This window comes from Trematomus bernacchii, unplaced genomic scaffold, assembly GCF_902827165.1.
Source record: "Trematomus bernacchii unplaced genomic scaffold, fTreBer1.1, whole genome shotgun sequence".
Lineage (NCBI taxonomy): Eukaryota > Metazoa > Chordata > Actinopteri > Perciformes > Nototheniidae > Trematomus > Trematomus bernacchii.
In genome coordinates this window covers 5,228,336-5,250,845 of record NW_022987616.1, presented here as the reverse complement: position 1 = coordinate 5,250,845, position 22,510 = coordinate 5,228,336, and the positions used below count along the sequence as shown (strand labels likewise).

The following is a 22,510-nucleotide window of genomic DNA, read 5'->3' as shown; positions in this document are numbered from 1 at the left end:
GTTTCTGTCAACATTTTGATACAATTAATAGTTATACAAATACAAAAAAAATAGTTTATAATTATGTTATTTTATCATACATCTGTGACACAAGATACATATTCATGAGACTAATTAGTTGGCCAATTATATGTTATCCTTTATTAGCGTATGAGCCTTTGTTGCATTAGAATATAATATCGTATATTTTCATATATTTTTTAATATGCACTTGCAGAGCTGCACATATAAAAGGTGAACAGCAGGTTAAAGACTGTAAGCCCTGTTATTGAATCAGGTGATATTTGCATTTAATATCCCTCCGCCACACATCGGCCTCCCATATTGTAACTGTGACAGACAGGCTTTAAGGGGGGGGCTGTAATTACAATCACGATGAACCCCCCAAAAAGCTTTTATTGTCGGAATACACACACACACCTCACACACAGGGCTATAGAAGGATCATTTTAGGTTATGGATGTATACATCTATGCGTCACAAAACCAAGGAGCCTCGTCCACATTTTGGGCATTAACCAGTGACGGGAGCGCGCACCAACTCATATTGCGGTGGTGAATTAGAGCGGGCATGCGCACTGGTAGAGGTGAATGTTATCCATGCAAATTTCCATATATGTCCTGTCACAAGGGAGACCCCCCCTCTCCTCCCCCTTACACACACACACACACACACACACACACACACACACACACACACACACACACACGCACGCACGCGCGCACACACACACACACACACACACACACACACACACGCACGCACGCGCGCACACACACACACACACACACACACACACACACACACACACACACACACACACACAGCCTCCCCCTCTCTCTCTCCCTCCTTTCTTTGTTCCCTCTCTGAGAGAAACCACACCACTGCCACCCAGCGGCCAACGAGGCGCGTGACCGTGCGCGCGTCCTCTTTGTTACCACCAACCGCCATGCATTTCCATCAAAAGGTATTAAAAGAGCCGTCGGCACTTTCACAATTACACTTTTGACAATTATAATCATGCACAATCACGTTTTTTACGCTTTGCCTGCAGGACTTTGCTTGCCTCTGCTGGAGTGTCCTTGAGCAAGACACTGACCCCATGCTGACCTCTGGGGACAGGGGGGGGGGGGGGGAGTTTGTCATCATCCGTGCTTCTTTCACCACCATATCTGACGGAGTATACATCAGAATGATTCAATAAAGAGCAGAATATATGCTCTGCAGGACAATAATTTAATTAGCTCCATATATAACCACGTTAATGAGGTACTTAACAGGGAGACGTTAATTACAGATTCTATATGGCTCTTTTTTCTGCAGGGCATCCTCTGTCTGCGCATTTAAGTGGGATTAATCAATCATATTGTTAATTCACAGGCGATTATCTGCTGATAGGCTTCATACATTTCTTATTTATGTCTTTATTGTGATTCAGTGTGATTTGTGCAGACAGTTCAAAATAAGTTATTCACCAAATAAAAAGCACAAGTGAGCAAAAGTCATGAAATATGATGATTAGTGTTAAAATAATAAATAATTAAAGCGTTATAAAAGCAGCAGGCAGTGCTTTCAGGGGGAGGGGATGGGGAGGGGTTTTTTTCCCAACAGGGGGCAGAATCACTCTGCAAAAAAAAATCTCTTTTTCTCCAACACATGTGCATATACACACACACTCACACACTTACACACCCTCACACACAGCACTCAGGCATTGCTTTGGGATCTGTTGTTTTTATCTGCAAGCAATTTTCACCTCCTATACCAGCTGCCTTAAAAATTACCTTTAAAAAGCCAAATCTGAGCCCAGCGTGTGGCTGTTTGTTTGTTCAACAAATAAACTCTTGAACCAGATCAGAGGAGTGTAGATTAGTTCCAGGGTTTATAATCTGTTTTAACAAATGAAGCTGAAATTACTTTTAAAACGTGGTTGAACAGACGATGCTTCACAAAGGGAAAAAAGGCCAGTCTTTTCCTCCAGGGATCTTAAATAATTCTCCTCTGGTTACTGTTGGTGGTTGTGTTATAAGCTAATAACCAGATATGAATCACCGTGGATTCAGTGGTTATTCCTCCTCGGGGCCTCATTGTTACATGGAGGTCCTGACCCCGGAGCCGGTGGTTTGGGAGATGTGGTTTCATGCTCCTCCATGCTTAATTAAGTTTTAATTATAGTCTGGATGTACGGAGCGTATTTAGACTGCATTTTACGGCAAATGCCTAGGTTAGAAAATATTTTGTACGGTTACTTTTCATTATTCTCTCATGTTTTTATGCAACACAAATAGTTCAGGTAAAAATATATTGTGCATATTTTTTGTAACATTTCATATTTGCCAACAACATTTTTTGATTGTAGATCGACCAAAACATCTTAGGTTTGAAAACTTTAGTTCTGTAGTTTAGTTAGGCTGCATCTCACAAAGGCAGTCAGCCACTAATTTATATTAAATGCTGCAGACTGGAATAGGATGGTGATAATAGGTGGATTTATTGGCGTCACTTTAAACCAGACTATCTCATGTATTACATAACCACAGTTTAGGGATTACGTGATGTTGTGGTATGTAGTTAACGTCAACATGTCAGACTAAACGTTGTTACTGAATGTCTGTGATATTTGCGTATTTACGCAGCGTATTTGGCTGGAGCATTCATATTGATTATAGTAGGCTATAGGTTTTTAGAAGTGAAGGCTAGTGTTTTTATTTATTTTTTCTCCCATAACATCCATTCACAGCGTAGGTACTGTTTGGTAAGGCAACACTTAAAACGCCCGTTTCCTAATTCACGTTATTTGCCAATGACCGTATAATTCGCATAGGAGAAAGTTTTCGAATAAACTCAGGGATACCCGGATGATGCTACAGGCGGAAAAAGGAAAGGTAAAACATTGGATCATTGGACTAGAGAGTATTGAATCAGGCAAACAAATTGTAGGTTTCTTTATTTCCTACATCAAAAACCTGCAGTTTATTTGACTATGAGTGAATTTACGTAGGCCTATCCCAAATGGTGGCTGCACACTGCGATCATAGCATTCAGATGAGCTGAGGAGCTATTCAAATACATAAAACCCGATAATTAAATGTTACAACTAACAAGATGAGAGTTAGGGGTTTTAAATTAAATAACCCATTAGGAGATTTTTTGAAATGTCACCAGTCGTCTGTGATTTTGGAGAAGATTTAACATTATGATCTTGTATAAGTGTAAACTGTAAAGTGAGCACACTGTAGATCAGGTCACTTCCACACTTGTAGAAATCACTTTGCAATAAGGACCTTATCTTAGTGTATTTCCACTAATCTGTATAACAAAATATAATGAAGGTTAAGGTGGTGACCCCCGAGATCTGCATGCATGTAACTCGTTGTTAATGTTGGAGAGCAATATACTGCGACAATGCAGAATTATATTAATAATCTAAAATAGGTTTTGTTGTTTACAGCTGTGATTAATTTGAGTCTTTCACGTTACCGGCATCTCTCCATGTGGCAACAATCCGCAGAAGCTGTAAAGAATGAGAACAAGCCACCGAGACAGACAACAGACACTGGCCTCGACTGTCAGGCAGATTCACAAATGATTACATCATGCAAACATCTAACAGTTAGCACACTTTTCAGATTTGCATTAGTTATATTTTGGAAAAATAAAAACAGGGCAAGCAGAAGAACGGTAGAAATGTGAGTCAGTTCATGCCTTGGGGTTTAAACCCAAGCTTACAATTAATTATATTGATAAGAACATTAAAAGGTGAAAAATCCCTCCTTGTCACATCGCTGTCTTATAATCAGCTGTTGAAAATATGTTCCATTGTTGTTGAAAATGCACACATTTTCCAAGGTCATATTACTGCAGAGCCCTCTTAAAGGGGATGTTCCAGTGTGCCATCGTTAGCATGAAGAGACAGTCAGTGGCGGGAAATAAAACTTAGACTAAAGTGTTTCTTCCTCTGCATGTAAGGATTCACCTGAACACAAAACAGAAAATTGGAATAAAATGTAATGTAATGTGTATTTTTTAATAGGGATGCAGATCAGCGTGCGTTTATATTTGCAATGCTGTCAGCAGCAGAGGCTCTCCAACATCACTTCAGCTGCAAGAAAAGCTTTATAGGATTTACAGCTCAGGTGAAATTAACTTTATTCCCCCACAACGCAAACACTGTAAACCTTCATTCAAATATCCGGCAACTTCTGATTTACACATGACACCTTTGTTTTGTTTTGAAAGCTTTCATACGTCAAGAGGACACAAGCTGAGAAACTAGAGGGTAAATCGTGCATCTTTGAACCATTCAGGGGTTTTTCTACATTTTCGCAGTAGGCTACCAGGACATGTTAAAGCATAAATGCAGTGGTAAAGTTAGAAAATGATCAGCATTCTGACATTTATTGTGTAATCAGAATAATGTGTTTCCTTTCAACTTTAAGAGGGATCATAATAATGAAAATAAAACAGCCTGTTTTGTTCAATGGATTAGGAGGAGGGTGCATTGAAAAGACTACTGCAGAATAGGAGGTTACTGTTTATAGAAAGGGTTCATTTATATCGGCAGTTATTCGATTTCCAAACTGAGACAGACTTTTATTTTGAAGGAATTATTAAAACGCTGCATAATGTATAAGGATAATGGGTTACACGGCAGAATATGACTAATCATAATGTTTGGCATTGCGTTCACAGTGTGTGTGACTGGGAGACATGTCAAATATAAATCAGGTTTATGGAGCAGTTTCACTTAGAAAACAAATATTCTGATGATGCAATAAGACGTGAGAGGGGAGCAGGGGGGAGCACAGGAGGAGAGGCATGTCTTACAGCATGTCTTACAGCAGGGACAGAGTGAAGGATAATCTATTTCACAACCGACCTGCAGCCGGGATGGACTTTGGACAAAGCGCGAGTCAGAGGTCAGCGCGAGACTGCAGCGCGTGGCCGGGACAGAGATAGCAGCTCCTCTCTAATGAACGATCTGTCTGAAATTATGGTTTATAAAAGTGGTGCAGATACAAAAGGCAACGTTTAAAAACAACATATCGTTTTTCCTGCTATAGAGTTTAACCCGTTAGTTTCTGCTGGAGGAAACCTGCTCTTACGAAAATACGTGAAATCACATGCGACCTCTTGACACTGATGGGTCATGGTCGTATCAATGTTTAATTATCGAGCCCTGCAGGTGTGTAAACTACATAAAGAGTATGCAAGTAAATATTAAAAATGAATGAAGGTACTACAAAACATTTGCCACAGAGGGGAGAGCTTTTAGGAACTGCTTGAAAGAATCGGTTTTTGCCATGGAGCATCAATATCCTATGCAACATTTCATATGACATTAGATAAATGATTTGTAGTTTTTCCAAACTTAGTGCACAGTGAAAAGCATTGAAGTCAGCAACTAAATAAAACTGAACTCATGCAGTAACCTTCAAGATATGGGTTAACTTACAAGTGCACTTTGAATAGAATAAAACATGTTATACAGCACAAGCATTACAACAGAAGAAAATAACAACAAACACTTAAAGGTAAGCCTAACTCAAAATACAGTGCATGCACTTAGACAACAAATAGGTCTTCAGTTGTGATTTAAAACACCATAAAGTAAGAGTTTTAGTACATCTACAAGCAGCATAATTACAGGACATAAAAACAATAACACAGTTGTATTTTTTATGCAAAAGGGAATTTCCTTTCTTCTTGTTGTCACAAGGTTTCTGGACTGCAGAACAGACTGATTACATGTTTTCTCCTGACATGATGGAAATGTAAAAGTGACCTCCTTTGCTCACTAACAGGCAGGGAAGTTCCCCTTGTGAAAAACACCAGCATGCAGATGATTAATATGGAGATGACCAAGTACACAGGCCCTGTGGTGATAAGTGCAGCAAAACCACAGAGACAATGATGTGGAGATTAAAGGGTGAGCTACCTTCACTCTGCAGAAATGTGCATTGGAAGTAAAAAGTATTTATGAATCCTTTCACACAATCCCCATCTCAACAATCCCCATCTGTTTATCCTGATCTTTAACAGAGAAAATCACTAGGACACTATATGCTCTGTTCTACTTTGCTTTATGTGAAGATAAATGACTCACTTAAATAAATAACTACTGAGTTAAACTGTAACATGCTTAATGTGGTAAAGCCATTAATAATAGAGAGACAATGTTCTTGAAATTAATCTGTAAAGAGGCCGGTGTTTTCTTCTCTTACACAAGCAGGATGTTGGCTGCAGAGTGTTTGTACAAAACTCTAACTCTCTAATTAATAATAACTTGGTTTCACTTCATCTGCCATCTCCTGTGCTTCAACAGAAAACCACAGATTTCTGGTTTCATCTCTGCAGTAAAAAGAGTGTCCTCAGTGTTATCTTGGCTTCATGAGTGACATACATCGATAATGCACTATAGAACTAACTGTACGAACAGATATGTGATATGGGTCAACATTACATTTACTTAAACAGATGAAGATTACAGAAGATTTCCATATAACATCTTTTACCACAGTGTAGACATTGAGCAAAGACCTGCATGGAAGTTGGCAACCAAATTATTAGCATAAACATTTTTGTGGTCATTCTGCACAATGGCCCAGTTAAGAATAATACAATATTATTTAATTGTAAATAGTAATGTGTAATGTGTTCATCCCTTTAATGCTGCAGCTGAGCTTATACTTCTACTAAGTAAAACACATGTGAACCAATATATCCATTTGTATTATATTTTGTATTATTAATCTCTATTTTAAAAGTAGCCTATATAACATAATTCAAGAATTGTAGTGCAGTTAAAGTAGAATAGTTGCCTGTGAAGAGTAAAATAGGGAATAGAAGGAAATGGAAATATCCAACATGAGTACAAGTACCCCAACATTGTAATAAAGTAAGCTTACTTAAGTACATGTAATTACTGTCCACCAAGTCCATTATATTTCTAGTTTTCAGTGGGATAAGATAAGATCTTTATTTATAGGGAAATTCGGGTGTAGCAGCACCAGAATGGGACAGAAAAACAGCCCCCCCCCCCCCCCCCCCCCCCATCTGTTTCAGTGTGGTAATTAAACATGCAGATTTAACTGCAGAGACATAGCTCTCAGTCTGTGGAGCACTAACAGGAAACAACGCATGAAAACCAACACATAAACTCCCATAAGACCAATCCCCTCCCCATAAATATCGCTCCCAACCCCTCCTGTACCCAATATACAAGCTGTTAATAAACTTTTCAATCCTCTGGTCGACCCCCAGAGATTTGGCCCCGTGCTCCACCACACGCTGATCAGCTGATCCGTCACGTGGTGTGGCTCCGCCTTTTGCAAAATGGAGTTGTGTGAGTCTGTGCAGAGAGGGCTGCAGCAGCTCGCGGACCCCTCGGTCTTCATCACGAGCTGCTACCGGGAGCTTCTGGAGGTCTCTTACCGGAGCCTGCTCTCCTCTCAGGCGGACCCCGGAGTCCTCGGTGAGCCGCCGATTCTGGAGCTTCTGTCCCCGCCGCTGCTTCCGGTTTCTCCCCGAGTGGAGGAGCTGCCTAGTATAGGTGTTTGCGGGTTTCTGCGGCTCCGAGTTGTTTATGTTGTCTAAGCTACATCTTATATGTAAGATCTGTAATAAGAGGAGTGGGTCATTTGCCAGCCTTAAGCTCTTATTAGTCATTTCTGCTGCTGCCTGCTTTATATTCTGCCACACAACCCCTCTGGTTCCCTTTGTCATTCAAACGGGTCCACTCAACATATTAGAAACACCATGTTGGACTATTTCAATCAACATCAGTCAAAACTGATGATGGGGACACATCCGATTGTTAACAGCTAGTAGCAGGTCTTTCCTAAATGCATATTGACAGCAGACTTGCATGCAATGCAGCTCCTACTTTGTCATGGCTGCTGCTTCGGTTGTTTTCTCCATGTTTTGTCCAACTTCTGCAGCATTCCGACTCTTTATAATGGCAGAATTATATAGAAAGTGCAATGTTCACCATGCAAACAAACAAAGGACCCCTGGCTGATGCAGCTGAGGGGCCCATTCACATGCAAATCATGATTGATTTCCATTCTGCACGTCAATCTGGAGAGTATGGATCGCACATGTAGCCCACGTCCTTTTATAGGAGTTAAACGCGTCTGTCGTGTCCATGGAGAATATATAAAGTCCTCACAGTGTGTTTGTGTTGCAGATCAGGCCGAGCTGAAGCAGGTGGAGCAGATCGTGCTGAAGCAGAGTCACACTGCAGCCATCACCTTCATCCTGGAGGCGGTCAAACTCAACGCAGACAAGTCAACCATAAGGTGAGAGGTTTCCTGTAAAGCTGCTATAGAACCCTGCACGTGCTAAAAATACACTCATTATGATTAGGTGCTGGTTTGTGGCTTTGAAAAGTGCTCGTATCACAGTGTGACAGGAAAAAGCCTAACTGTTGCTCTAAGTTCAGTATTTATAGAGTTAGCAGAGACATCCATAGCTGCTGATTACATCTCCCTCAGATCTTTACAACAAGATAATGAAATATGTAAAATATGCTCTTATTAGGGAAATATAGTATATAAAAGAAATGCTGCAAAGCAATTTGATTTACATTAGGTCATAGTGTTATTAAAGTCAATTACTAATGTGTTTTGAATGTTAATACCAAATGTGTTATGGGATGTCCTTTTAAAAAAAGTTTTCTTCCAAGTTTTCTTGAACAGCATATGGATACAAGTCTTAATAATAAGTAATGTCAGGTTTGACATATTAGTTTAAGTGGTTATTATATCACACCTAGCAATTTTCCAAATGCATTGTCTTAACATTAAGCATTTTAGTCATTAAATGCACCCAAAGGGGTAAATAGATTTTAATGAAAGGAGATATTTGGAAGGTGTCCAACAAACAAGCACCATACAGCTAAAGAATATTTAACACTTCCAGGAATGTATTTTTATTATTTTATTTTATTTTTTTACTCCCTTAAAAACCCATCTTTTGAATTTTCTTGTAGTTCTTCATGTTCTAAAACTACATTTGAACTGTGACTATAAACCTTTTGGACAATGGAGACTTGAACATTTAACTGAGGGCTGGTGTGTTTGTTCTCCTGCTTTTTTAGGAAGGATAAACATACATGTGGTAAAGTTATATTGCCAGTGTCCAAAAATGTGAAATGTTGCTGTTTTAAAGTTTGCTATTTTTTGGGTGAAATGTAATAATGTGTTTTTTGGTTCTTGCAGCTCCTGCCTCGAAGAGCTCACATTCAGTGCAGAGAGAATAGACATTTTCTATGAAGCACATCAGGTGACAGTTCAAACAACATTACATATGTAGAAATAAATCATTTTGTCTAGCTGATTTGCTCATTTATACTGGATTTGTTTTACAGAAACATAAAAAAGAACTGGAGCGACTGTTAGCAAGGTGAGTCTCATTTGTGGAGGTTATTTTTAGTTGTGTTATCCAAACTGAATATATCTCCAGGATTGAACTGGGTCATGAGATTTTTGTAGAGATTAAAATTAAACATTGCATCATTTTTTACAATTTTGCTCAGAATGGTTCACTGATCATCAAACTTTCTATTTTTTTGTTATTCAACTCCACTGATGATTAGGGGAAGACGCACGGATCGAAAGCAGAGAATATCTGAGTTCAAATAGTTTTGATGCAGTCTCAAATACCTGGCAAAGTTGTAATATTATAAAAGGAAGAGCAAGAAAGTTGTTGCTTCAGCCCAGTGAGGAGCAAAGAGGGTCCAAAGGGACATGGAGTGATTAATTGCAATGTAAATGTTTTATGACCCTCTTTAAACAAACGCTCTTTGTGAAAGAGAAGCTTTGTCTGCAAACGGATTTGAAAACAGTTGCAAAGAAATGGTCGATTAATAAAAATAAAGTGTCTGCCCCTCAGAAAAAGTATGACCAACAAAACTATGCTAAACGGGGTTAAATAACTCCTAATGGATATTTCTAAAATACTAAAAGCGAGATGGATCTGGCTAAAAATGCTCAAATCAGAGGAATTTTCCGAACAAATTTCAGGTTTTTCTCTTTCACTTTAAGAAGAAATTATACATAAAATTATGTTTAATCTAAGTATTTTTCTGTGTCTCCCCCCCCCCTATAGCATAGGAAGGTGTCCCCCTCATATTAACGATGTGTCGTGGCGTCTTCAATACCACGTGAAGGTACATGAAACACTATTTCGAGCACGTCTTTTTTTTTACGCACAATGTCTTGCTCCAAACTAAAATGTTGTTTCCCCGACAGAACAATCAGGTCGATAAGGTCAACGAGCCTTTCTACTGCATTGCCCTGAACACTGAAGTAAGACTAACACTTTTATGCATATCCTACACATTCCTTGATTTTTTTTTATATGCATATGTTTGGTGCGTTTCTGTGCGTAAAACAACGATCTTGTTTGTTTCCTTTTGTCAGAATGAAGGATCCCCGGAAGATATAAACTTCACATGCACAGTGGAGCAGCTGCAGGTATAGGAAGGGTTTATTTCCTGTCACTGTTATTCCAGAATTACACCGTGTTGCAGATGCATGAATAGCTTTTACGCACAACATGCAGCATGTAGGAAAGCAGAAGTGAAAGTCGAGTCACGGAGCTTGTTGCAATTTTCCACTTCAGTCAGGACAACTTCCAAAGAAACTACATGTTATAATTGTATCATATCGTCGCGATCAAATGCTTGCTGCAGCAGAACATTTCATATGCAACGTACTGTCCCCGATATATTGATGCATCGAGTTGTTAAAAATGGGCATTATGCATCGTCACTGGATAATTGACAAGATAACCAAGTTCCAGTGTGACTTTGACTGTATGATGCTTTCTGTTTGTGTAAAGTGAGAGCCGACCAGTATTTAAATCACGTGTGTAGCAATCATATTCACGATGCAAAATATTTGGTGAATTAAAATCGACATCGAGTCTAAATAAATCAGGGACAAGTCGGAAGGAATCAAAAAATCTGCACGCATGTTTACTTCTTATTTGTCATTAGTAGGCTATAATTCAGAGCGTAAATGTTAGGCTACTTTTTAAATCATGTGAAGTTTATTTTTGGCGGACCTGTTCTTGTTGAAAATGATTGCCTGTTTGCAGGATTTGGTGGGGAAGCTGAAGGACGCGGCTAAGTGTGTGGAGAAAGCCAGTCAGATGTGATGCCGGTGTCCAGTTTCCTGGCATGTTTCTGCTCCACAAAGCACTGAACCTCAGCAGCTCCAGCGCACTGCTTTCCTCTTTGTAGTTTCTTTTGTACCTGTGATTGACAAGACGTGTATGCATGCGAGACAATTATCATTCCAGTTTTTGTGTTTCAAATAAAACTGAAAAAAAATCCATTCAAAATCCACTTTCTGCTTTGAATAATTCCACGGGTTGATATGCGCACACTGTCTAAAAAACGCTACATTTAGTGGGGATTTTTTAACTTTATTATTAAATTGATGCCATCGTATTGTAGGTTTTATGTCAGAGATTAAGATTGAATATGGAGCAAAGTAACTGCAGGCTTGTGTTTTTACTAGGATTTTTGCCATATTTTCATTTCTTCCTGCAGGTTATGTTGCGCTTTTTCCTGGATGACTGGTGAGTGGGAGTTATTTTTAAAAGACACATAAATCTTTGACTTTATTTTCTTTTTCCTGCACTGCCCTGTAAGAATGTCGCTCCCCTTTTAGACTTTCTTAATCTTCTACATCCACCTCACAGCTGACAGTTCAAAGCCCCTCAGCTGAAGCTCCACAGCGGCTCATGTTCCATAAACATCCGAGATGCCTTCATTTTCTGCGGCGCTGGCTGCGGGATAAAGCCTCCAATTCATCACGTGGAAGTTGCGGCGCATTTCTTCGCAGATGTCAGGACAGCCTGTGACAAAGGTTTGACACCAGAGCCATTAGTCACATGGACGTGTTTTAACCAAGTGCGTGGGTCTTTTAAAGGCACGATGAAAAGAGATTAATAAGGTGACTGCCTGCTGCTCGGGTGAGCGGATTGAGGCATTTTGAAGTCGACATGAACGTGCAATGCGTGTGGTTATTTTTAACACCAAGGCACACCATAGCCTACTTATAGACGCCTCTAATCTTAGTGCCATTTAAAAGAAGGAGAGCCTATTGGGAGTGTGCTCTTTTGAGGTCAAAAGTACACGATGTGATTCATGTTTATTAGGCCTATGTGTTATTTTAAATCATGCGTCAGAAACACCAAAATAGTTAAAACTGTTTTTTCGCACTGTTTTTTAGCTAAAGTTACGCACAAACAGCTGCTTACTTAATTGGATTGGATGGATACAATACTATTTATATGTAGGCTACATGCGTGTGTTTTAATATTATGTGTATGCAAGCTGGGAGACATGGCGTGTATACACCGACAGTAATTCCTAGGCACCCTTAAGCAACGAGACCACGTGACCAAAGCGGGGCGGTCGAACTACAAGCCATTTTGGGGACGGTGTCAGTTTGCACGGAGCACACACACACACTGCTGCTGCATTTTACTGGGGGGTGAAGCGGATATTTTGGAGGCAAAGTTATCGGTGCCAGAGTGGAAACCTTCCCGAGCCGGAGCCGCAGGACTGGGTTGTTTTGGAGCCTCGGATCGGATACGCTCTCAGCGCACAGGCGGCGAGGAAAGGTTTTATTCGCACATCTGAAATGCGCTCCGGTCCGCCGTGCGCTCTCCGCCACTGACAGCGTCTGCAGCTTCAAGATGGCGGCTCGGCTCCTATTCATTTTCTGCTGATCTGCCTCCCAACTTTCATTGTCTATTCGCCCGAAGACCTACCGATCCCCAGCCAAGCATCCAGGTACGTCTTCTTCGATATCGTGTCTAACTAACGGGGGCAGCAGGAGAGGTTTGGCTCGGTGCTTTTGTGTTTTTTCTACGTACCGATCCAGCGGTGGATGTGGAGCTTTCAGCTGCAGCGATCACCGACGTGGAGCTCGGTGTGTCTGCGCAACACTTTTCTGCAAAACATGTTCCCCGTTTGGACAAAAAAGCGATTTCTGATCCACGGAGACTCAGTGTAGCTGTACCTTCTTATCAGTAATGCGTCTGTATGAGCTGATCTCGGCTGGGGTTTGCTTTGCTTCGTTTGGATTTATGTAAAGTGGAAGATCTCCGGCGATCCAGCCTGTGTTGGCTGAGATGTTAACAACAGCAAGTGCTCCAAACGCTCCTTCTGCGCTATATTTCCATACAGCTGCTTTATTTTATAGAGTTGGGTTGTTTGTGGGTTTGGGAACCCGATGCTATGTTGCTTTTGGCTGTGTTTGACTAAATGTTGGATTTATTAACTTAACTTGGATTGCTCCCATACTTGACATGGAGGCTCACAATTTCCACTGTGCATAAATGTTTCATAACGGCTGCTTGGTAAACACTGGATCCTCGTTAAACACGCACTGTGGATGTTTGTGTTTAGGTGTATGGTTTCCATAATTTAGAAGGATGGTTGGTTTTTGAGGTAAATTAAAAAAAGAAAAGTGGCGACACCTCGGCCAGGATACAAAGGCTGGCTGTGTCTCGCGAGCTGCCAGCTTTGGTTGTTTCTTATTTAAAACATGCTATGGTGAGCATTGGATATTTGTTTGTTGACATGCAAGATTATTATGGATTTCCATATTTTCACCCTCATGCGGCTAAATATGTTGGTGCTGTGTCTGAATCTGGGGCCACAGGACTGGAGCTTCTGCCTCTTGGGTGATTCAAAATTATTATTTTACTCATGAATGCTGTTGGGCACTCTCTGTGTGCTTAATGGGTTAAAATGAATGTATTTCCCCCCACTTAGGTTGAACATCTCACGGGTCTGGTGATATGTTGTTATAGCCTCTCAGACTGGATGGTTTCCAGTGTGTGTTGAGAATCATTTAACACGCCAAACTAAGAATGATTCAAAAAGTTTCATGTGGTCATTTAGGAATCCCCTAATATTTATTTCTAGATTTTCTGTATTGACTGAAAGTGGTGAATATGGGTTCTTGGTTTTTCCCATTGCTGATTTTAATTGGGTTATTTCCAGCTGCTGTTGATATACGTGTAAGGGGAACCTTTACAAGAGGAGCTGCTCTCGTTTTTTGGATAAATGAGGCTTTGGGTCAATGCAAGAAGCGAGGGGAAATCTGCTCATTTGTTGATACTTGACTGACATAATTAAAGATTTAGTGGCGATTCTGAATTTCTGATGATGTGTTATCAAAACAGGCTCAATAATTAAACCTATCCATCATAAGAACAAAGCCTATGTGATTCATATTCATGCACAGTCAGTGTTTTTGGACTTGTTTTGCTGTTGGTTCTGCAGCCCCATGAATTCACTCTGGATGTGAGGGATGATTGACTCAGAGTTTTATAAAGTGCAGCTCCCTTAGGACAGGGAGAGCAGTTGTCCAAACACACGTCAATCGATTAATGGCGCAACAGGCTCCCTGCATGTATGTAGACATTATCCATCATGATCCATGTGTGGAGTCCGAGTCGCTGTCCAAACTGCGGTCTTGCCCCGGGAGAGGTCGGGTGGAGCATTGAAAGCGGCCGGGGCTCGGGCACGGTGCCGGCTGTGTCTCCATAAAGTAACAGTGTGGGACAGGCTGGCTATCATCCAAGCACAGCCCCCTCTTGGTGTAGCTTATAGACTTTTAACGACTTGAAATGACAGCTCGTATCATTATGGCTCAGTTTTATTAATACGCATCGATTTGGATAATTGTTTACCAACCTTACAAGATACATTAACCACATGGCTATGGCTAATTACTGGGTAAAATGCACAAACGACATGCTCTGGCACTAGACTTAATTCACGGTTTGAGTTTAAGCTGTTTGTTCTAACCGGGTTTGTAAAGTCCAATGCTAATATGCGCAAAGTGTAAGCACAAGCAGTGTTGATGCTAAATAAAGGGTTTATGTGTTGATAATGGCGCATAATAAATAAGTATGATCCAGTGTGCAGTAACTTCAGTGTCTGCTGCCTGCTGCTTATCGCGCACACAACAAGAGAAACGGCGCAAAGCGAACCACAATAACCCGAGATTATTCCCTATTGGACCCAAACTGCTCCATATGGTGCATAAAGATTTGCGGATCTCATGTTCTCGCGGTTTTATTTATCCCCTTTTGCAAGAAAAACCCGCAGCCCGTTGAACCGAGTCGGGGTTTTTTTCCTCCACAAAATGGCAGCCGTGCAGTCGGCAGCCTGGCAGTCCAGTGTGTTTGTGTGTGTGTGCGGGGGACGGGGAGCTCCGGTCCCTCTCACCCCCCGGCTGCACACCGTCAGCTCTCCGTTGTTTTGGTTGCACATCCTGTCTGGTTCTGGTCACTGGTGAGCACACATGTGGGCTTGAAAAAGCAAAAGGAGTTGCCATAGAAACGCTCAGGTTTCCCCATATAGCCCGAGTGGCACACCTGACGCAGTGAATGGCTGTCTCCCACCACCCCGCCACCTTCACCCATTCTCACCCCGCCATTCTCACCCCGGCGCGCCACCGGACCATTATTTTCCAACATATTTTTATCGGATAAACATCCATCTCAGTGGGAGACGCACCAACCCGATTTATTTAGAAAGGTAGCCTACATTTGTATTTGATCCCTCATATACATTTACATTTAAAATTATAATTCTGTTTTAGTCATAATTTAGTCCCGTATTTAACATAAGCATATCCAACGTATCGATTTTAGCAGAATGCGTCCAAATTAAGATATGTTTTCCTATCATGGCTCTCTCCCTTTCGCTTGGAAACATTTGATCAAAGCTAGTGCACATGTTCCTCTGATGTCGCCATGTTGATTTAAGATGAAGCGCAGGAGAGGATGGAGGCTCCATCGATCTCTCCTCGGAGGAGATTGATTTATGATTATTCCCTGCGCCTCGGTCAGGTGACTGTGCTGCTGCTGCCTATCAATCTGCCACCGAGCTCCTTCCCCAAGCTCCTTCCCCTTTGCTTATTATGGGATTAGCATAAAAGATGATGTTGCTTTAACGCAGTCAAACAAACAGCAGCCCTTCTTCCAAATGGCACAGACCTGCAGCCCTCTGATGTCTCTCCGCCATGCATGCTCTGTTTTGACTTGTTTCTCTTTCCTCTTGCAGGATTGTTGTTGCCTTCCCTCATCATGCATCGAACCACCAGGATAAAGATTACTGAGCTCAACCCTCACCTCATGTGCGTGCTGTGTGGAGGATACTTCATAGACGCCACCACCATTATTGAATGTCTCCACTCATGTGAGCAAACTGAACCAAAATAATTGCTGCTCTTTTGTTTTCTAATGTTTTGCAGGCTGATGATTGTGGGAATATGTTGCAGCAATATACAAGAGTCTTTCTTACATGTTTCCCTTCACAAACACTGGATTTAAAACAATGCTTATATATGCCTCTCTCAGGATATCCTTTCAGATGATATCTGATCTTGACAGTTTCTCTTCCCTTTTTCATGGTTTGCAGTTTGCAAGATGTGCATTGTACGCTACCTGGAAGCCAGCAAATACTGTCCCATCTGTGATGTACAAGTGCATAAAACCAAGCCTCTGCTCAACATAAGGTGAGAATTTCCTGTTCCCTTTTTCATGTCTGTTTTTTATATAGATTTTTAGAATCTTTGTGTAATTGTGGCCAATCATGGGTTGAATTTGATCACAATTTAAAACATATATTTCTTCTCATATAAACACGTTTTCCCTGTATAGTAAATGTTAGGCAGCTTTGATATTGACAACAGTCTTTGTCTCCTCTCTGGTTTTCCCCTTTGTTTCCTGAATGAACAGCTGAGTCAGTGATTGGTTAACAATGAAAGTGTTGTATATCTCTGGTTGCAGTCTGTCAAGAAACAAGTATCTATGAATGTAAAGCATTTGCAAACAAGAGAAAATACTTTGCAGTGATCTGTCTTTTTCTACAGACGCTTAATCAAATTGAAAGAATGTAACTATCTGTATATCTTTGGTTTCTAGTTTGAAATACACATATTGAGTATTGCAGTATCTGATGATTTGACTGATTTTTCTTTGCTCTCTTCAGGTCTGACAAAACTCTACAGGACATCGTTTACAAGCTGGTGCCCGGCCTCTTCAAAAGTAAGTAACATCTGTTCACTTTCCTTCTGACTCACATCGTCCAGCTCTCTTCTGATCAACTGTTTCATTCTCAGTCAGCACACAGTGTTTAAGCTATCACCACTTCTGCAAAATAAAAAGGGAAAGAATATTACATTCTAATCAATTAACCCCCCAAAAAGTTACACATATTTATACTGAAATAAAATGTTCAATGTTTTTCTGTTTATAATCTGAAATGAATTGTTTGCTGAGATCAGACCTTGTTTGCTGCTTTGTTTCATGTTATTCTGTATGAGCTGTTTGATCAAACATTAAAATAGGTCAGACAAAACTCAAGTTGTGTTTTTTTCACATCTTTCACTCATTTAAGGAATATTTTATGATATAAGGGGAATGTATGGCGGGTTTTTATACAAAGGCTATTTTCGCTGCATTGACCCAACCCATAAAATATGGTTACCAAACATTGGAAATTGTCCGTAGTATATTTAGATTGAATTGATCCCGTTGTGTATTAAGGACAATATTTATATTTGTGTAGTATTTGCTCAGACTTGTAATTGCTTGTCTTTTTGAATGTCCTCAGATGAAATGAAGAGGAGAAGAGACTTTTACTCGGAGCATCCCGTAGACGGTGAGTTAGAAAACATGCTATTACATTTATTTAGTTTCCATGTAGTCACCGCAGGGAGGAGAGAAGAAACACATTTCTTAAAGCATGGTTTCACCTGGTTTCGGAAATCCACAAAATATTTTCAATTTGAGGGGAAAATCCAATCCTTGGAGTTTTTGAATATAGAAAAAAGTGGACATGGCTCATTAAAAGTTCTTGGATTTTTATTTTTGGGGCAAAAATACAACTCGAAGTTCTTTTGATTTTTTTTCTGTGAGTTTCTGTGAAGCCTGCTTGTTCTTATTTTAAAATTCTCTGTGTTTAACTGTAATCAACCCGCATCTATTTCTCAAAATATGCCATGTTGGTCCTTGAATATGAGTAAAAGTCCTATAATTTGATGTTTAAAAAGGTGGGAAAACCCTGAAGTTTTGTATAAAATAAAAGTCTCTTGTTAGGTTTTTCTTCAGTCTTAGTGTTATTTGTGATTTATCTTTGTTTATTTCTGTGTGTGTGTTGTTCTGCAGTGTCGAATGGATCTAATGAGGATCGCGGGGAGGTGGCAGACGACGATAAGAGAATAATCACAGATGATGAGATCATCAGCCTCTCCATTGAGTTCTTCAATCACAGCAGGTTTGTCTTTTCTTCCAATAATGATTAAGGCTACATTTTTATTTAGCTGTTCTTGACAAAGGAACAAACTTAAATATTTAATTCAGTGGCAGACATTGTTGTGACGATATGTATGTGCTTCATTTACATGTGTTTGATCAGATCTTGTTTAGATTCGAAAGGGGTTTTGTCTCAGATAATATATCTCATTTACAGAATAGATCTAACCCGAGTGTTTCTGGACCATCGATTATACTTCATCAGAAATATTAAGATCTCTTTTTTTTTTATCCTCCAAACTTAGTTTTTCTTACTATTATCCACCTCCAATCTCCAGGGCAGAACTAAACCAAATAGAGCTGCAATGATCAGCCAGCTAATGAGTTAGTAGATCAACAGAAAAATAATCTGAACTATTTTGATAATTGATTAATCACTCAAGCATTTTCTTCATGCTAGAAAGGAGGACATTTTTTTCTGGGGATTTCCTGAGTTTCTTTGTTTTATTTCATATTTAACTGAAAATCTTTGAGGTCATCTTGGACTCTAAGAAAGTGTGAGGGAAATATGTGTTTATTTTCTGACTAGTTGATTAATGGATAACTAAATTAGTTGCAGTTGCATCCCTGTGAGTCAAACGAGTCGCATCCGGATAACCTTGGTCCTCACACATTTTCTGCAGGATAAGAAATTGGCTTTTTCCAATAATCATTTTTGGATGTCACTTACAAAGGCTCTTTTTTGGAAAAAGCAACTGATACAAGTTAAATGGGTTTTATTTAATTATTCTTTTTTTTATTATTATTTCCTTTAATTTTATGTGTGTTTTTTTTAACATTATTTAAGGATTGCTGACATAAGGAAAAAACAACAATTACTATATATGTCAAATATAGTTTTAAGGAAAGAAATCTACAAAGTGCACTTTTTATCTTCTCTTGCTTACAAAAAAATCTATGTATAATTTTTACATTTTAATATGTGGTGTTATTCATTGCTTACAGTCAATTTGTTTTATTGCATGCAGGGCTTGATGTTGGCACATGAATAACATAACATCACAGATCTTTAAAGTCTTAATATTTTCTCTTTTGTATTCCTTGCAGACTGGGAGGAGCAGTGGAGGACAAACCGAGTAAAGATCAGAATATGGTAAGTTACTTCTCTTCTCCGCCAGCATTATTTCTTGTGAGCAAAATAAAAATCCAACACACCACAGACTCCTTTTTAAGAAAGCAGCTCATGAGTAACAATGCCTCCCCTCTGTTGTGAACTCTGACAACACATATTGGTTCCTCTTGAGAAAGGGCTTCAATGTTTCTGTGAAGCACATCCGTTTCCTGCTGTTAAGGTGGACCAGGCTCATTACACTTGTGTACAAATATTTATTCCTTTGTGTCTAACATTATTCTGCAGATTGCTAACAAGAGGTACCTGCAGTGTCCGGCAGCCATGACAGTGATGCACCTGAGGAAGTTCCTGCGCAGCAAGATGGACATCCCAAACGCCTACCAGGTCACCATTTAAACACTTTTATTTATTATGACCAATGCACTACTATAATTCAAACTTTAATTTAAATCTGTCGATCCGAGGGGTTTGCAATATTATAATTCCTATTTAAAAAATGTTACCTATATGCACTGTTTTTTTTAATTTTTAAATGTTTTCTCTAGGTTGAAGTCATGTATGAAGACGAACCTCTGAAAGATTACTACACGTTAATGGATATAGCATATATCTACACTTGGAGACGGGTAAGAGATATTTTTGGGGACGAAAAATACTTGATTTTGGTTGGTTTATTTACATTTATGTTGTCTAACTAACAGCAAATAAATCCTGTTATGTGTGATATGTTAATTAGTCATTTTAAGTGATCCAAGTTGTCAAATAAATATTAAATATGATCATGTTTTATCAGCTGGAGCATGCATTTAAACACCTTGTTTGTTGTTAAAACAAATTATGTACATTGTTGATCTTGAAAAATAGTCTATATATATATATTATATTTTGAGTAATAAATCCATTTAAGATCAGACCTTTTAGATTGTTTGCATCTAGTAAAACACTGCACAGAGGTCCAACTGGTCTGTTTGTAAAGGGTTTCCACCCTTTTGTTTTACCATGGGCAAGACACTATGTGGTCAATTTAAAACATATTTTGAATTTCAATTTTCTTTAAATCTAAAAATACAGACTGTATGATTGCTGATTGATGAGTCAGGGTATAACATTATATATATCCCAACGTTTTTATTTGGGTTGTAGGCCTAGATGTAGGTTATTCTCCAATATTTGGAACAAAACAAATAACCTGAAATTGCATTTCAATAATTGTTACGAAGACAAGAGAAAGGAGCTTCATCTGTCTTTGAGAATATATTTGTGGACGTTTTTATTTAGTTGGTTGATTTTTTTTAAATTTGGAATAAGGCCTTTTTGACTTGGTCATGGATGTTTTGGGACACTGAAATGAACACATCTACATCATTGGAATATACTTTGAATTAGGTTGTTTGGAAGATGCACATTATTAGTTCATTTGTTTTATTACGGTGAGGCACTCCATCGCATGTTTTTGCACTGGTCAATCCAGCGATATTTGGCTATTTTGCTACAACAAAAAGTATTCTTTCAGATTTGTGAAAGGAAAACATCCAAAATACACATTTAGTATTTTATTGTTCGTTATCTTTTAACGGGTGTGGATTTATCCTTAAATGCATGTAAAGTTAGCATTCGATAATGTTTTTCGTTTGCATGAGTTTGGAAACGTAAAAAAATGACCTAGTCAGATTTATCAACTGAGGAAGTTTCATGGTAATATGAATATCTATTAACCCAGTTCACTTTTGTTCACACTAATAAAGACTTGTAAGGCTCAATAAAAAGGGCTATTTATATCATGCATTTGGTTTTAATTAAAACATATATTTGTAAGTTATCAACAGGGGAGTTTTTTTTTACGTAGGCTATTTATCTAAATCTCTCTTATGGCTGTTTCAAAACAAAACATTTTTTTTAGGTCATTCCTTTTATGCATTTGGCTTTATTTCCCCGTTTAAATATTGAATTACCTCCTTCCTTCCCCACAGAATGGCCCCTTGCCGCTGAAGTACAGAGTCCGACCCAACTGCAAGAAGATGAAGGTGAGCCACGCGCAGCAGGAGGGCCAGAACAGCGCGAGCAGATCCGGTCCAGAGAGCGACTCTGCCAGCGACAAGGCCGGGAGTCCCTCCGGAGCTCCGTCCACCTCCTCCTCGCTGCCGAGCCCTGGAACACCGGCGCAGTCCCCGCTCCCACAGCTCCCGCAGCTCCCGCAGCTCCCGCAGCTCCCGGTTAACGGGACCCCGGCGGCGGCCCCTCCTCCCACCCCCAGCCGGTCCTTCACGCAGTTCGGCGGCGGCGGCAGCAACAAGCCCCGGAACGTGACCCTGAACGGATCCGCCACCTCCTCCGGGTGACGCGCGTTGTGAAGACCTTTCCCTCTCCATGTGTTGTTCTAAATATTATGGCATCATGTAAACGTAGTGGAATCAGAGACATTTCAGAATAAAAGGAAGGAGGAAGACGGTGGGAATGTTTTTAAAAAGCAGGTTTTGATGTTGGAAAAAAAGGAGGTTGGAGAGAAGCATTTATCCTATTTTAAAGCTACATCTTTATTTTACAGAATCGACTGAAGATGGACTTTTATATTTTCTTTTACGTTGTTTTCAGTATATCATGATTATGTCATGTGTGTCGGGATATTTTGAAGCTGTCAGTTTGAACATGCATGATAACATTTCCTTTCTCGTATGAAGGGGAATCTGCGTGTTTGCCCCTCAAAGGTTTTTTGGAAGTGTGGCGTCGTTCTTGGAGTTTGTTCGGGCTGTTGGAGGAAACACGACTTTAAATTGCCTTTTAATAAAAAACAGTTTCTTGTAGCTGCAGTGGATCGGATTGCTTTATCGTGTTATAAGCAGTTTTAGAGAATCCACATGTAAATAGAAACAAAATGCATATTTAATCAGCGATAATGTTATTCTCTTATTCCCCCTTTGTTCTGCGAATGACTTGGGCTCAGCTCCATTTCATTCATCGACAGATGTTTTGATGTCCCCTGTGTTTTCCGTATTTGTATCGCTCGATTGTATGGACAACTTATTGTATTGTTACTGTTGCACAGTATAAAACATCTAAATAAAACATTTTACACTTAAGAGG

General features: G+C 39.7%; 2 protein-coding genes across 2 annotated transcripts; both read left to right on the top strand.

Annotated features, from left to right (window-relative positions):
• The first annotated feature begins 7,272 nt into the window (after window positions 1–7,272).
• commd3 (COMM domain containing 3) lies at window positions 7,273–11,349 on the top strand. Its single transcript, XM_034132409.1, has 8 exons — window positions 7,273–7,474; window positions 8,189–8,300; window positions 9,222–9,285; window positions 9,371–9,405; window positions 10,111–10,171; window positions 10,254–10,310; window positions 10,425–10,478; window positions 11,104–11,349. The coding sequence occupies exons 1-8, from the start codon at window positions 7,336–7,338 to the stop codon at window positions 11,161–11,163; spliced, it is 582 nt and encodes a 193-aa protein (XP_033988300.1). The 5' UTR covers window positions 7,273–7,335; the 3' UTR covers window positions 11,164–11,349.
• Window positions 11,350–12,423: 1,074 nt separating this feature from the next.
• bmi1a (bmi1 polycomb ring finger oncogene 1a) lies at window positions 12,424–22,508 on the top strand. Its single transcript, XM_034132407.1, has 10 exons — window positions 12,424–12,811; window positions 16,103–16,237; window positions 16,460–16,556; window positions 17,033–17,088; window positions 17,657–17,704; window positions 18,211–18,319; window positions 19,405–19,450; window positions 19,715–19,813; window positions 19,975–20,055; window positions 21,400–22,508. The coding sequence occupies exons 2-10, from the start codon at window positions 16,126–16,128 to the stop codon at window positions 21,766–21,768; spliced, it is 1,017 nt and encodes a 338-aa protein (XP_033988298.1). The 5' UTR covers window positions 12,424–12,811; window positions 16,103–16,125; the 3' UTR covers window positions 21,769–22,508.
• The last annotated feature ends 2 nt before the right edge of the window (window positions 22,509–22,510 follow it).